The sequence below is a fragment of the Salvelinus fontinalis genome, chromosome 23, assembly GCF_029448725.1.
Source record: "Salvelinus fontinalis isolate EN_2023a chromosome 23, ASM2944872v1, whole genome shotgun sequence".
Lineage (NCBI taxonomy): Eukaryota > Metazoa > Chordata > Actinopteri > Salmoniformes > Salmonidae > Salvelinus > Salvelinus fontinalis.
Genome location: NC_074687.1, coordinates 38,140,191 through 38,157,641, shown reverse-complemented (window position 1 = coordinate 38,157,641; position 17,451 = coordinate 38,140,191). Strand labels below are relative to the sequence as shown.

General features: G+C 42.7%; 1 protein-coding gene across 4 annotated transcripts in view; it reads left to right on the top strand.

Moving 5' to 3' along the window:
* The first annotated feature begins 15,634 nt into the window (after window positions 1-15,634).
* The window catches only part of LOC129821264 (rap guanine nucleotide exchange factor 4-like), a 47,583-nt gene continuing 45,766 nt past the window's right edge, over window positions 15,635-17,451 (top strand). The window contains exons 1-2 of one of the 4 annotated variants that reach the window (XM_055878729.1): window positions 15,637-15,837; window positions 17,271-17,444. In XM_055878729.1, coding sequence (XP_055734704.1) covers window positions 17,380-17,444 — 65 coding nt within the window. In that variant the 5' untranslated portion in view covers window positions 15,637-15,837; window positions 17,271-17,379. Of the gene's footprint in view, window positions 17,445-17,451 lie in introns of all 4 variants that reach the window. The other 3 variants (XM_055878733.1, XM_055878726.1, XM_055878728.1) reach the window with 3 other exon arrangements.

Genomic DNA, 17,451 nt, shown 5'->3' with positions numbered 1-17,451 from the left:
CATTGTATAGGATAGATTAAGTAGATGTTCAATCCAATAAAGAACAAACTTGATAAAATGTGTTAACCCTGCACAGGCCCTGATCACTTTGCAAGTCCATGTACAACAGTGGAGGCTGCTGAGGGGAGGACGGCTCATAATAATGGCTGGAATGGAGGGAGTGGAGTGGATCAACCACATGGAAACCACGTCTTTGATGTGTATGATACCATTTCATTGACTCCCTTCCAGCCATTATTATGAGCCGTCCTCCCTTCAGCAGCCTCACACGTATACTAGACTAACTAGATGTCTTAACGTTGATAAGTGGAAGTTAATGACATCTGAATCCTCTTGAAAATGTTTTCATGAAAGCAAATAGGCTTCTGTGCTGAGCCAAGATATATTCAAAAGTAGTTCCTTTGTAGAGCATCAACTTCTGCCTATCCTAAACTCATCTTGGTACCAGTAGACCACACTAATCATAGAAAATAATGGACAAAATGCATTTAGAAGGCACTTAGTTATGTGATCATTCCAAAATCGTTGTGTAAAACAAAAGTTACTGATCAGTATTTAATGAAATAAACTTGGCAGCTAATGCATAAACAGATGGCGATCTATTTGTCATATGTTGAGCTTTGTTATTTTCTCAATCACCCCAGGAGTGAACCCATACATATTTAAAATGTTTGAAACATGAAAAATGTACCTGACCCAAAGACTACATTAGATTGCAGAAAAATTGCCACCCCAAAATGTGTAGGTCTAACAACATGTCTTAACTCCAATTGAATGGATTGAAGAGCTACTCCAAACATTTTATGACTTACAGTGCCTTCAGAAAGTATTCAAACCCCTTTTTCCACATTTTGTTACGTTACAGCCTTATTCAAAAATTTATTACATCGTTTTTTCATCTCAAATCTACACACAATACCCCATAATGACGAAGCAAAAACAGGCTAATTTAAATAAAATAACTGAAATATCACATTTACATATGTATTCAGACCCTTTACTCAGTACTTTGTTGAAGCACCTTTTGGCAGTGTCTTTAGGTGCCATTTGGAAAAACTCCAAGCGGGCTGTCATGTGCCTTTTACTGAGAAGTGGCTTCCGTCTGGTCACTCTACAATAAAGGCCTGATTGGTGGAGTGCTGCAGAGATGGTTGTCCTTATGGAAGGTTCTACCATCTCCAAAGAGGAACTCTAGAGCTCTGTCAGAGTGACCATCGGGTTCTTGGTCACCTCCTGACCAAGACCCTTCTCCCCTGTTTTAGGCCAGCTCTAGGAAGAGTCTTGGTGGTTCCAAACTTTTTCCATTTAAGGATGATGGAGGCCACAGTGTTCTTCAATGCTGCAGAAATGTTTTGGTACCCTTCCCGAGACTTGTGCCTCGACACAATCCTGTCTCGTGCTCTACGGACAATTCCTTCGACCTCATGGTTCGGTATCTGCTGTGAACTGTGGGACCTTATATAGACAGGTGTGTGCCTTTCCAAATCATGTCCAATCAATTGAATTTGCCACAGGTGAACTCCAATGAAGTTGTAAAACCATCTCAAGGATGATCAATGGAAACAGGGTGCACCTGAGCTTAATTTCGTGTCTCCTAGCAAAAGGTCTGAATACTTATGTAAATAAGTTGTCAAATCTTAAATTATTAATAAATGTGCAAAAATTACTAACAAACTGTTCTGACTCATTATGGGGTATTGTGATTGCTGAGAATTAAGAAAAAGAAAAACAAATTGAATAAGGCTGTAACGTAACAAAATGTGGAAAAAGTCAAGGGGTCTGAATACTTTCCGAAGGCACTGAATGTAGAAGTTAAATTACGCAAATCATATATCTTTTTTATTCATATATAAAAAGAGTGTGGCTAATGGTATGTAACTGATAGTGTAGACAGATTCAATTGAGATTACTTCAATACAGCCTTTGTGTAACTATTCAAATAGGCTACCTCACAGTCAACATGTCAGAGGATATTCATAAATAGAAATTAACACAAACAGCTTAGCAGTAGCTACATTTAGGGAAGCAATATCTGCAGTCTTACAGGAGAAATTCTGCTCCTCAGGCATTTCCTGGGGAGTAATCTCCTCTCACATTCCATTTGGTACATAGTTATCTGATGTATGAGGGTTTATAAATCTTCTCGCAGAAACTCACATGTGCTTCTGGTTTAATAGTTAATTTGATTTCTATAAATACATTACATTGTGGTCAAGAGATTTGTTGTGGGTTCAACAAGGTGAAGGGTTAAAGGTTTCAATGATCGGAATTATGAAACAGATTGATGACTGACTTGATTTCCCTTGACATTTAGCGCTCGGCTTATTTTTCAGTGAAAACTCATGTCTAGATCCACTGTGTGTGGAGCCTTTAAAAAATGTAAAATACTCTTTGTTGTAGCCTTTTTTCAGTAGTGGGAAACTTTGAAAGTCATCTACATACCAGCTGCAACAAAGCAGCTGCCTGAATGCTAGTTAGCATCTGAAATGATGCTGTGTGTGCGCACATGAGGTCTGCATGTGTGTTTACCATTACAAGCTCACTGGATTATCTCCGAGCAACGGTGGGCCTTTAGGCCCTGAAAGACATACAGGCAGTCAGTGGGACAGCATACCTCCCAGGGGTAAAATCACAGCAGGCCAATAGCCCACAGTCCCCATGACAACACCTCAAACAATGTCTGAACGCACCAGTACCTTCAAATCAAGGGAAGACAGGACATTGTACAGGCAACAAAACACTCTAAAATCATACTACAAAGGTAGACAGCTTACATGATATCATGAATATGTTCAGCCCTCTGAGGGGCCAGGAATCACAACAGATATGTTTGAATCATAGCACAGCTGCAACACATTTTTCACTAGGCTATATACAGGGAACTAAATAAACACCAATGTAAAGTTTTTTAATAGGGAGTTGGGCTATCACAAGCCGCCATAACAGCTTCAATGCGCCTTAGAATAGATTCTACAAGTGTCTGGAACTATATTGGAGGAATGCGACATCGTTCTTCCACAAGAAATTCCAAAATTTGATGTTTTGTTGATGGTGGTGGAAAACTGTCTTTGGCACCGCTCCAGAATCTCCTATAGGTTAAAGGCTTGTTCATACTGCAGGCATTAATGCTCAAATCCGTTTTGGACTACTGACTGCCCAAACAGCAAATTATAAGTGACCAAATCGGTGAGAGTGTGTTCAGACAGCAGTCACTTTCTGACAAGGCTACGCTAGTTGTCATTGTAACAACTGGTACAGTTGAGGACAGAAGTTTACATACACCTTAGCCAAATACATTTAAACTCAGTTTTTCACAATTCGTGACATTTAATCCGAGTAAAAATTCCCTGTCTTAGGTCAGTTAGGATTACTACTTTATTTTAAGAATGTGAAATGTTAGAATAATAGTAGAGAGAATGATTTATTTAATATTTTATTTCTTTCATCACATTCCCAGTGGGTCAGAAGTTTACATACACTCAATTAGTATTTGCCTTTATTGCCTTTATTGTTTAATTTGGATCAAATGTTTTGGGTAGCCTTCCACAAGCTTCTCACAATAAGTTGGGGGAATTTTGGCCCAATCCTCCTGACAGAGCTGGTGTAACTGAGTCAGGTTTGTAGGCCTCCTTGCTTGCACACGCTTTTTCAGTTCTGCCCACAGATTTTCAATAGGATTGAGGTCAGGTCTTTGTGATGGCCACTCCAATACCTTGACTTTGTTGTCCTTAAGCCATTTTGCCACAACTTTGGAAGTATGCTTGGGGTCATTGTCCATTTGGAAGACACATTTGCTTCCTACCTTTAACTTCCTGACTGATGTCTTGAGATGTTGCTCCAATATATCCACATAATTTCCCTACCTCATGATGCCATCTATTTTGTGAAGTGCACCAGTCCCTCCTGCAGCAAAGCACCCCCACAACAGGATGCTGCTACCCCCGTGCTTCACAGTTGGGATGGTGTTCTTTGGCTTGCAAGCCTCTCCTTTGTCCTCCAAACATAACAATGGTCATTATGGCCAAACAGTTCTATTTTTGTTTCATCAGACAAGAGGACATTTCTCCAAAAAGTACGATCTGTGTCCCCATGTGCAGTTACAAACCGTAGTCTGGCTTTTTTATGGCGAATTTGGAGCAGTGGCTTCTTCCTTGCTGAGTGGCCTTTCAGGTTGTCGATATAGGACTCGTTTAACTATAGATATAGATACTTTTGTACCTGTTTCCTCTAGCATCTTCACAAGGTCCTTTGCTGTTGTTCTTGGATCGATTTGCACTTTTCGCACCAAAGTATGTTCATCTCTAGGAGACAGAACGCATCTCCTTCCTGGGCGGTATGGCGGCCCCATGGTGTTTATATTTGCGTACTATTGTTTGTACAGATGAACGTGGTACCTTCAGGCGTTTGGAAATTGCTCCCAAGGATGAATCAGACTTGTGGAGGTCTACAAGTTTTTTCTGAGGTCTTGGCTGATTTCTTTTGATTTTCCTATGATGTCAAGCAAAGAGGCACTGCGTTTGAATGTAGGCCTTGAAATACATCCACAGGTACACCTCCAATTGACTCAAATTATGTCAGTTAGCCTATCAGAAGCTTCTAAAGCCATGACATTGTTTCTGGAATTTTCCAAGCTGTTTAAAGGCACAGTCAACTTAGTGGATGTAAACTTCTGACCCACTGAAACTATGATACAGTGAATTATAAATTAAATAATCTGTCTGTAAACAAATGTTGGAAAAATTCCTTGTGTCATGCACAAAGTAGATGTCCTAACCGACTTGCCAAAACTATAGTTTGTTAACAAGAAATTTGTGGAGTGGTTGAAAAACGAGTTTTAATGACTCCAACCTAAGTGTATGTAAACTTCCGACTTCAACTGTATGCGTGTGGTGGTGTATGCTGATTGGTGGTGGTGCTCAAGCTTCCTATCACTCAGGAGTTATGTAGCAAGGTAAGATGACAACAATGCCCACCATGGATGTTTCCCAGTTCAATCAATCAATCAAATTTATAAAACTCTTCTTACATCAGCTGATGTCACAAAGTGCTGTACAGAAACCCAGCCTAAAACCCCAAACAGCAAGCAATGCAGATGTAGAAGCACGTGACTAGGAAAAACTCCATAGAAAGGCCAGAACCTAGGGAGAAACCTAGAGAGGAAGCAGTCTATGAGGGGTGGCTGTGCCGGGTGGAGATTATACCAGAACATGGCCAAGATGTTCAAATGTTCATAGATGACCAGCAGGGTCAAATAATAATAATCACAGTGGTTGTAGAGGGTGCAACAGGTCAGCACCTCAGGAGTAAATGTCAGTTGGCTTTTCATAGCCGATCATTCAGAGTATCTCTACCACTCCTGCTGTCTCTAGAGAGTTGAAAACAGCAGGTCTGGGACAAGGTAGCACCTCCGGTGAACAGGTAAGGGTTCCATAGCCGCAGCACCAGTTGAAACTGCAGCACGACCAGGTGGACTGGGGACAGTAAGGAGTCATCAGGCCAGGTAGTCCTGAGGCATGGTCCTAGGGCTCAGGTCCTCTGAGAGAAAGAAAGAAAGAAAGTAAGACAGGAGAAATACTCCAGATATAACAGACTGACCCTAGCCCCCGACACAAACTATTGCAGCATAAATACTGGAGGCTGAGACAGGAGGGGTCGGGAGACACTGTGGCCCCGTCCGACGATACCCCCGGACAGGGCCAACAGGAAGGATATAACCCCACCCACTTTGCCAAAGCACAGCCCCCACACCACATGAGGGATATCTTCAACCACCAACTTACCATCCTGAGACAAGTCCGAGTATAGCCCACGAAGATCTCCCCCACAGCATGAACTCAAGGGGCGGCACCAACCCGGACAGGAAGATGACGTCAGTAACTCAACCCACTCAAGTGACGCACCCCTCCTAGGGACGGCATGGAAGAGCACCAGTAAGCCAGTGACCCAGCCCCTGTAATAGGGTTTGAGGCAGAGAATCCCAGTGGAGAGAGGGGAACTGGCCAGGCAGAGACCACAAGAGCGGTTCATTGCTCCAGAGCCTTTCCGTTCACCTTCACACTCCTGGGCCAGACTCCACTCAATCATAGGACCTACTGAAGAGATGAGTCTTCAATAAATCTAAATCAACTCAAATCAAATGTATTTATATAGCCCTTCTTACATCAGCTGATATCTCAAAGTGCTGTACAGAAACCCAGCCTAAAACCCCAAACAGCAATCAATGCATGTGTAGAAGCACGGTGGCTAGGAAAAACTCCCTAGAAAGGCCAAAACCTAGGAAGAAACCTAGAGAGGAACCAGGCTATGAGGGGTGGCCAGTCCTCTTCTGGCTGTGCCGGGTGGAGATTATAACAGAACATGGCCAAGATGTTCAAATGTTCATAAATGACCAGCATGGTCAAATAATAATAATCACAGTAGTTGTCGAGGGTGCAGCAAGTCAGCACCTCAGGAGTAAATGTCAGTTGGCTTTTCATAGCCGATCATTAAGAGTATCTCTACCGCTCCTGCTGTCTCTAGAGAGTTGAAAACAGCAGGTCTGGGACAGGTAGCACGTCCGGTGAACAGGTCAGGGTTCCATAGCCGCAGGCAGAACAGTTGAAACTGGAGCAGCAGCACGGCCAGGTAGTCCTGAGGCATGGTCCTAGGGCTCAGGTCTTCCGAGAGAGAGAAAGAAAGAGAGAAAGAGAGAATTAGAGAGAGCATACTTAAATTCACACCGGACACCGGATAAGACAGGAGAAGTACTCCAGATATAACAAACTGACCCTAGCTCCCCGACACAAACTACTGCAGCATAAATACTGGAGGCTGAGACAGGAGGGGTCAGGAGACACTGTGGTCCCATCCGATGATACCCCCGGACAGGGCCAAACAGGAAGGATATAACCCCACCCACTTTGCCAAAGCACAGCCTCCACACCACTAGAGGGATATCGTCAACCACCAACTTACCATCCTGAGACAAGGCCAAGTATAGCCCACAAAGATCTCCGCCACGGCACAACCCAAGGGGGGCGCCAACCCAGACAGGAAGATCAGTCAGTGACTCAACCCACTCAAGTGACGCACCCCTCCTAGGGACGGCATGAAAGAGCACCAGTAAGCCAGTGACTCAGCCCCTGTAATAGGGTTAGAGGCAGAGAATCACAGCGGAGAGAGGGGAACCGGCCAGGCAGAGACAGCAAGGGCGGTTCGTTGCTCCAGAGCCTTTCCGTTCACCTTCACACTCCTGGGCCAGACTCCACTCAATCATATGACCCACTGAAGAGATGAGTCTTCAGTAAAGACTTAAAGGTTGAGACCGAGTCTGCGTCTCTCACATGGGTAGGCAGACCATTCCATAAAAATGGAGGTCTATAGGAGAAAGCCCTGCCTCCAGCTGTTTGCTTAGAAATTCTAGGGACAATTAGGAGGCCTGCGTCTTGTGACCGTAGCATACGTGTAGGTATGTACGGCAGGACCAAATCGGAAAGATAGGTAGGAGCAAGCCCATGTAATGCTTTGTAGGTTAGCAGTAAAACCTTGAAATCAGCCCTTGCCTTAACAGGAAGCCAGTGTAGGGAGGCTAGCACTGGAGTAATATGATCAAATTTTTGGGTTCTAGTCAGGATTCTAGCAGCCGTATTTAGCACTAACTGAAGTTTATTTAGTGCTTTATCTGGGTAGCCGGAAAGTAGAGCATTGCAGTAGTCTAACCTAGAAGTAACAAAAGCATGGATTAATTTTTCTGCATCATTTTTGGACAGAAAGTTTCAGATTTTTGCAATGTTACGTAGATGGAAAAAAGCTGTCCTTGAAACAGTCTTGATATGTTCGTCAAAAGATAGATCACGGTCCAGAGTAACGGCGAGGTCCTTCACAGTTTTATTTGAGATGACTGTACAACCATCAAGATTAATTGTCAGATTCAACAGAAGATCTCTTTGTTTCTTGGGACCTAGAACAAGCATCTCTGTTTTGTCTGAGTTTAAAAGTAGAAAGTTTGCAGCCATCCATAAAGACTTAAAGGTCGAGACCGAGTCTGCGTCTCTCACATGGGTAGGCAGACTATCCCATAAAAAATGGAGCTCTATAGGAGAAAGCCTTGCCTCCAGCTGTTTGCTTAGAAATTCTAGGGACAATTAGGAGGCCTTTGTCTTGTGACCGTAGCGTACGTGTAGGTATGTACGGAAGGACCAAATCGGAAAGATAGGTAGGAGCAAGCCCATGTAATGCTTTGTAGGTTAGCAGTAAAACCTTGAATGTTCAAAACAATAGTGTAAGAACACTTTTAAAGCCTCTAAGAATAAGATGATCCAACTTTCAAGTCCTTTTTGGCTAGCCACAGCAGTCAACTGGCTAGCTAGGTAGCAGTTTATCTTCATAACAAATTCACTAATTTGTTTGTAAACAATTAACAAGCTAGTTAGCTACCACATATTTTTGTCACTGTCAACAGAGTAGCTAGTAGGCAGCAAGATATGGCAAATAACAGTCTATAAACCACTTGAGGGCTAAATAAATCAGATTTGTATCGGATTTCAAACCACCTACAAAGGTGGTTTGAAATGTGGCTTGACCTATCCCATCCGTGCTTTTTGGCTGTTCAGACTGCAAGAAAAATTTGAGACTCTTATCGGATATGAAAATAAATAAGATTTGTGTCACTTCAAACTGCCAATGTGAACAGGGCTTTAATGGTCAATTGGGTTCAGATCTGGTGACTGACACACACCATTAAATCCCCCTATGCTTCTTTGAGATCCCTCTTTCAAAGTCAATTACAGTGTCTGAATACCCATACATACCGTTTGAGTATGTGGGGGAAAAAATAACGTTTCATAGTATGTGACATTTCAAAAACAGAGTATACTTTAAATGCCCGGATGTCATACTCATTTTAGCTTTGACAGCTGCTAATAATCAGATATGGCGATGTGCTACCGATATTAACCAACAACGCAATGGTGCATGACTCATTCTCAGTATTCGAAAATAAAGTTTTTCAGGATTGGACATTTAAAAAAAATCTAGTATGATTTAATTGCCAAGATGTTATACTCATTTCAGCCCTTCATCTAGAATTCAATACACTGGAAGAGGTGGGCTGCGAGTAATAGGCCCTAGTTTTCTTCAAGTAGCCAAACAACAAAACTAGGCTACTTAATTGGGAAGATACAGAATAGAAAAGCTTATGCCGTGGTGTTCAAATGTAGACCAAGTCGTTTTTGATCACGAGTAGGCCTATTGCGTCGCAGGCTACATCTTTGAAAAACGTTTTTAAAATGTTTCTTACCCAAAGTGGATTTTTGTTTTCTCATTGAAAAGTGTTTATTGTTATCTTGGGCTTCATCAGAGCTTTTAAACATCATACAAACGGGGACAGCTTGGTCTGACGAGGAAATCACAACTATTGTGAAGTCCTTGCAGAGAAACCACATGATAAAAATCACATCCATTAATTTGTGTGACATCAAAGAGGGTTGCAGTCCAAGTAAGCTTCAAACAGGGAGCTCACCCCGCAAAGCACATGGTAAGATCAGTGACATAACATCAAAACAGGAAGGAAAAAAAGCTAAGGTTAAATAATGCACTGTGCGAAATTGTGATGTAAATGTGCATACTATGTGTTGGTGCATCAAAATACATGAAGTTGCCAATATTATGTTTCAATAGAACAGCATGATGGAGTAGCTAAAGTGGAACAGTATTTTTTAAAATGTTTTATTTAACCTTTATTTAACTAGGCAAGTCAGTTAAGAACGTGAATTCAGAAAACGTGGGAGACTTGCGTTGAAATCTTCTGTAACCTCTTCAGACATCGATCCAACATATTAGCCCAACTCATGATGCATTTCTGAAATCCTCAATGCTTCCTAATCAAACAAATTGATTTGTCATTGGGGTACAATTAGGACTATAATGGTGTCCCAGTTTATCTATCCTGCTGTCTACCAATTCCAAACTGAAAACGTGTTTTTTACTCAGTGCACGCAAATTGGTGTGTCATGCCTCCTGTGAATATGATATCAACACTTGTTTTTTTGTGTGATTAGGAAACATCTTGAGGATTTCAGAAATGTATAATTTGTTGGGATAATATGTTGGATAGATGTCTAAAGAGGTTACAGATGATCGTCAATGTAAAAAGTGTCCCACTTAGTCTTAATACACTGTATTAGAGGAGGTGTCATAATGCCCATAAAACCTAGCGGTCAAACAGAGAAATGGTTCCAATTGTTTTTCCACCAATTATTTTTCCCATAGGGAATTTTAGAAATACTTTCAAATAAGGGCATGCAAATCTCTCTTGGTCAAGGTGACTTTTATCAATATATTAGTCTATTTACGCTCAGATTTGAAAATGCTAATTAGCCTCAAAGTAGACATAATGTTAGACTACAAATCCCTGCACGTCATCTTTGTGACAATTTAAAACTTGCACAAGTTTTACTAAATTTCATTACTAAATTAACATTAGATAGTTAATCCAGAGACCCTTTTTGAAAAAATGTATTTGTTGTTTATTTTGTTTAAAAAAATGGACAACTTTAACTTCCCAATTTCGTGGTATACAATTGGTAGTTACAGTCTTGTCCCATCGCTGCAACTCCTGTACGGACTTGGGAGAGGCGAAGGTCGAGAGCCGTGCGTCCCCCGAAACACAACCCAGCCAAGCCGCACTGCTTCTTGACACAATGCCCGCTTAACCCGGAAGCCAGCCGCACCAATGTGTTGGAGGAAACACCATTCACCTGGCAACCGTGATGGCGTGCATTGCACCCGGCCCGCCACAGGAGTCGCTAGTGCGCTATGGGACAAGAATATACCTGCCGGCCAAACCCACCCCTAACCCAGACGACGCTGGGCCAATTGTGCGCCGCCCCATGGGTCGCCCGGTCGCGGCCGGCTGCGACAGAGCCTGGACTCGAACCAGGATCTCTAGTGGCACAGCTTGCACTGCCTTAAACCACCACGCCACTCGGGAGGCCAATAATGTACAGTCTTATGGCAAAAAAAAGAAACCAGATATGCCTCAATCCTTTTCTTTGGTGCCATTTACACAAGCAGCCCAATTCTGATATTTTTTCAACTAATTGGTCTTTTGACCAATCACTTCAGATATTTTTCAGAGCTGATCTGATTGGTCAAAAGACAAATTAGTTTAAAAAAATCACAATTGGACTACCTATGTAAACGTAGCCCATTGAGCAGAGGCCCTCTCGAGTGAACTACTTTCCTTGCCAGCACCACCGATTTTTGAAACGGCCTGTTTTCTGTTAAAGTTCTTAGTCATGTAATACAAATCTCTGAGGTCTTCACAGATCAAATCTCTGAAGTGTTTACTGATTATTTTCCTCAATGTTTCATATCTGCCATAAATGATCTTATATTCCATCAGTCAAACTTCACAGACCTCATCCAGATTTCCACTTTTGACTCCATGACTGGAAATATGTACCATATTCTGAGACTTTAATGTTACATTACATTAATCAAATCATATATTCTATTAATTCTGAACGCAGTATGTCCTCAGCAGTTCACAGTGGTATCCATGGGTTATTCATTAAGCCATTTTTTACATGATTTTGTCTATACTGTATTTTAAACATAGTATATAATATGTAACAATGTGGATAAATGTCTTATTGAAAGTAAAAACTCGTCGACAGTGGCCACTAATTCTTAGCCTATAGGGAGTGTGGCGTAGTGTTAATTGGCAGGGTGTGTCTTTCATATGGTGGCATGTTGCAGCTGGCGGTATGCAGTATTAGCGGAATGTGTGCTGTGTCCACGCACTGCATGCCTGAGCAGGAGAAGCCCATATGACCCCATCCTCCTGACCAATTCCAAATTCCACCTCCAGAAGAGAGGGTGTAACTATGGTGATGGCAGCAGACTTCTCTTCAGATGATGGCAATTACAGTTTACAAACACAAACTGTGGTTTGTCACCACCGCAGATAGACCCAATCTCTATAACAGTGGATCAAACTTGACAGTGGTATGTGAGCTGTGGCCTGTGCGCAGTTGGATAAGTATACAGTATTCAAAAGTTGGAAATGAAAGGATGTCATGATGTTACTGGACAGGATGCTCGCTGAATGCTGCCATCTTCTGACAGAAAAGTAAATGGCTGTGAACAAAAGTTGAGAGCAGACATTTTCCTAAATAAAATCAGCACTGTGATGATAATCGCAAGTCAAAATAGTAGCTTTTAAAACAATGTATACTGTGTTCCACACATTGTTTTTATTCCCAATTCAGTGAGGTCATTATGGACTAAAAGCAGTAATCGGATGACACTTTCAAACATGTATTACAGTCTTGTTAACAAACACATAGTGGATTCAGGAAAATACTGCCACAGCTAGTGAGGCAAGATAAGATAGCCATTACTTTTACATTCCCATGTCTCCGTTTGTTACCAAGGCAACTCTAAAGGGAAAGACAAGAAACAATCTATGTAATAAAAGTTTAACTGTATTTGAACTGAAAAACATTCTATGGCCAATATAGCAGCCAAAGTACACTAGAGCAGGCATAAGTGAATGTTATTCCCTATCTGTCTTCACTTCTTGCTACATGACTTCAACGTATGTAACTTCAAATGTCACACTATACTCCTGCCTGCATAACATACTAATATCCTGCAGCACAGAATTCCCCTGATGTGCTGACTGGCCATTTAAATCATGCTGTTTGGCACATCTGTCCTCAGCAGCAGCTGCCTCTTGACTTCCTGGGTATAGCACACACACACACCGTCTGGACTTCGGATATTGTATATGGGAGACATCTGCAGGAGTGTGGAACGTTCCCCTGCTGCCAAACCATAGACCCAATTATGCTTGAGTTGCTTTTTCGGTGTTGTAGTCAGTGTATTGAATGAGAGTGACAGAGCCTGCAGCTAGCTACCGTAGGGCTCCTATGGCTCGTTTTCATCTGAATGTCTGAGCACAGAGTGCAAGAGGTTCTCCAAATCAATCAGAGAGATGGTTGGAAACCAGAGGATTCTGGTTCACTCAAATCAATGTTAATGAGTGATTTTTGCAAAATTACAAAACCGCAATCTCTCTCGGGTTGCCAATTGAATAACACCATAATTGTCCTGTGATCCACAGCTACCAGTGTGGAATTCCAACAGTGACTATTCCACTCCCATGGGCAGACTGCAGGTATTTTCTTACAGTGGATATAAAAGCATTTGACTGTTTCCTCCCACTCGTTTTGCTGCAGTGCTGTCACTGTAGTGACTGGCCTTCACAGCTCCTGTGCTGTTTATTGCTTGTCTGCATTGCTTTGTATTTAGTGTGTTTGTATAATCTACTGCAATCGAACCTCAATAGTCATAATGGCTTTGAAGCCTATTCCAAAGTCTGCACATATCCGAGCTACAGTACCTTCCTTTCCAGAGGAAATAGCTGCCTTTAGGTCTCAGGTAAGGTTATTCATCATCATTAAGGTGACAGACAATCCAGAACATTACCTCTGTTACATTCACCCTTATATTCACCTTTGGTTGACCTCCTCTCCCTATCAACCCAGACAGCTGACTGATACCAGCTCTCTGGTGATAGGAGTCAAGGCACCACTGTAACCGATTTCCATCAAACCTTGGTCATCAGGCAAGGTTATACACCACAAATGTCTGGCTTTAAAATGTGGTCGTCCCCCATTACTTTTGGTTAACAGTTGAGGGATGGTTCTGCAGATATATAAACATTCTCAAATTCATAGACAGAGCTTCAGATGCAAGGACTGACCATCCATCATATAAAAATTCTAGTTTTAACCATGTTTTGATGCTATGGACTATACAGTGTTTGTTTGCAAGCAAAAACTCCCAGGTCTGTATTGTTTTTGGAAACCTGCCAAATGTACAGTTGTAATTCATAGCCCCAAAAATATACACTGCTCAAAAAAATTAAGGGAACACGAAAATAACACATCCTAGATCTGAATGAATGAAATATTCTTATTAAATACTTTTTTCTTTACATAGTTGAATGTGCTGAGAACAAAATCACACAAAAATGATCAATGGAAATCAAATTTATCAACACATGGAGGTCTGGATTTGGAGTCACACTCAAAATTAAAGTGGAAAACCACACTACAGGCTGATCCAACTTTGATGTAATGTCTTTAAAACAAGTCAAAATGAGGCTCAGTAGTTTGTGTGGCCTCCACGTGCCTGTATGACCTCCCTACAACGCCTGGACATGCTCCTGATGAGGTGGCAGATGGTCTCCTGAGGGATCTCCTCCGAGACCTTGACTAAAGCATCCGCCAACTCCTGGACAGTCTGTGGTGCAACGTGGCTTTGGTGGATGGAGCGAGACATGATGTCCCAGATGTGCTCAATTGGATTCAGGTCTGGGGAACGGGCGGGCCAGTCCATAGCATCAATGCCTACCTCTTGCATGAACTGCTGCCACACTCCTGCCACATGAGGTCTAGCATTGTCTTGCATTAGGAGGAACCCAGGGCCAACCGCACCAGCATATGGTCTCACAAGGGGTCTGAGAGCATATGGTCTCACAAGGGGTCTGAGGATCTCATCTCGGTACCTAATGGCAGTCAGGCTACCTCTGGCGAGCACATGGAGGGCTGTGCGGCCCCACAAAGAAATGCCACCCCACACCATGACTGACCCACCGCCAAACCGGTCATGCTGGAGGATGTTGCAGGCAGCAGAACGTTCTCCACAGCGTCTCCAGACTCTGTCACGTCTGTCACGTGCTCAGTGTGAACCTGCTTTCATCTGTGAAGAGCACAGGGCGCCAGTGGCGAATTTGCCACTCTTGGTGTTCTCTGGCAAATGCCAAACGTCCTGCACGGTGTTGGGCTGTAAGCACAACCCCCACCTGTGGACGTCGGGCCCTCATACCACCCTCATGGAGTCTGTTTCTGACCGTTTGAGCAGACACATGCACATTTGTGGCCTACTGGAGGTCATTTTGCAGGACTCTGGCAGTGCTCCTCCTGATCCTCCTTGCACAAAGGCGGAGGTAGCGGTCCTGCTGCTGGGTTGTTGCCCTCCTACGGCCTCCTCCATGTCTTCTGATGTACTGGCCTGTCTCCTGGTAGCGCCTCCATGCTCTGGACACTACGCTGACAGACACAGCAAACCTTCTTGCCACAGCTCGCATTGATGTGCCCTCCTGGATGAGCTGAACTACCTGAGCCACTTGTGTGGGTTGTAGACTCCGTCTCATGCTCCCTCTAGAGTGAAAGCACCGCAAGCATTCAAAAGTGACCAAAACATCAGCCAGGAAGCATAGGAACTGAGAAGTGGTCTGTGGTCACCACCTGCAGAACCACTCCTTTATTGGGGGTGTCTTGCTAATTGCCTATAATTTCCACCTGTTGTCTATTCCATTTGCACAACAGCATGTGAAATTTATTGTCAATCGGTGTTGCTTCCTAAGTGGACAGTTTGATTTCACAGAAGTGTGATTGACTTGGAGTTACATTGTGTTGTTTAAGTGTTCCCTTTATTTTTTTGAGCAGTGTACTATAAATATTTTGTTTTTAGAAAACACCTCCCAAATATCAGCTTTTTATATATATGAAAAAAATATGCTTCAAAATGTTCCACTCTAGTAAACTATTGCGCTATAAAGATCACGAAAGGGCACCTTGCAAGTTAGACTGACCGAGTGAACAGGGGACGGTTCAAGTCAGCGATGCATCAGCACCTCTTTTTATTGGTCGATATGCCCCTTTCGCTCCTGTTCTTTAATGCAGGTCTTTATTTCACCAGGTCTATGATCTCGCCGAAAATAGTAGCAGCGCACACTGGCCATTCCTCTGCGTCTGCAGAATGGATTATTTGCCTTGATAAAAGGTAATTCCAAATTTCGTTCAAATGTTTTTTTGAAACCAACTTCTCGCTTTTCACAATACTCAATTTATTTGTAGGCATTTCCTTCCAATGGGACCAGTGAAGCCTGTGTTTACTTGCCTTACAAAACTAGGTTATCCTCCACATTGCCATATGTTGCCGAAATAGTACATTCTATACGTAGTTAGCCAGCGCAGCAGTGAATAGCGCTTGGTTTCTGCCTTTATAAATTGTCTTCATAAATATGTCGTCTGAAACACTGCTCTAGGCTGCGTTTTATTTTATACTTCAAGTCCATTTATTCTTAAACAGCTATGAACGGACTCGGCGTGGATGTTCATTCATTTCTCATTAGCATATTACAGTACTAGCTGATGATTCTGAAATAAATAATGGGCCAGTAGTTTACATCAAATGTCACAAGGAGGGCGTGGTGTTTTACTGTTGATTTGCTCTAGAGCTTTAAACTTGTCATTCTAGATTTGCCCAGAGTAACATGATGCAAAGCTACCTGTCTGAAAGATTATTTCTAACACAGAAAGATAAGGTGGGGACAGACATGGATTTCCAGGCCCTCTGGCGGCTGCTCTGATTACTGGGCTGTGGATAAGGCTGCAGGAGACCTGAAGGAGAGAGGCCCCAGCGCACCAGGGAAACCTCCTCTGTGGTCTCTCCATTCGGCACGTTCACCACCATGAGAGAGTGGGAGAGAGAGTGCATTAGCCACACGGCCGTGTGACTCGCTTGTCAGATGTGTTTACAAAGTAAATGTCCCTTTGTCACTGTAGAGCGTACTAGGCACTTTAGGCAGTCCAGCTTAAAGGAGTTGCTTTTGGTGTGGCTTATCGTCAACCTGCAGGCAAACATGGCTCACCTTATAATGTAGATATTTGACATTTACAGCACAGACTTTTTGACTCGATTTTGGTTGGTTGTATAATTGTAAATTCGTCTGTTAATTCGTTCCCCACCAAAAGTAACCGCAAATACAATGTGAATGGCTAAATATAGCATTTCATATTTTCATTGTTCTACTCTTGCATTAACGTAACAGGAAGAAAAAGGCCTATACCAAATACCAAGACAGGTAGTCTCTCAAATATGTATTATGTGATACCATGGTTGGCAAGTAGGGTACAGAATAAGCAGCCATAATATGTCATGATGAAAAGCTTTTGCACACTTCCCCCCCCAGGCTACAACTCGATGAAATATTCGGCTGCTTTTACTGTTGAAAGTGACTCCACAAAGTAATGTGACGGTAAGATAGTGGACCCTACACAGTCTTGTCAGTGGGTGTGAAGCATCAGGAGTCAGACAGAGTCACGTGGAAAATAGTTGTAGTGAATTGCAGGTGCAGAAGGTGAGCTGGATCCATGAATATTTACAAGACTTTGATGAGCACTGACATTTTTATCTAACCTTTATTTAACTAGGCAAGTCAGTTAAGAACACGTTCTTATTTACAATGATGGCCTACACCGGCCAAACCCTGGACGAGGCTTAGAGAACACTGGGACAACATATCACTCCAGCCCTTCTTAAATGAGCACCCTGAACAGGTTAAATGCCCAAACCCATCTGGGATATTCCAAAATGCACCTAAACAGGTAGGCC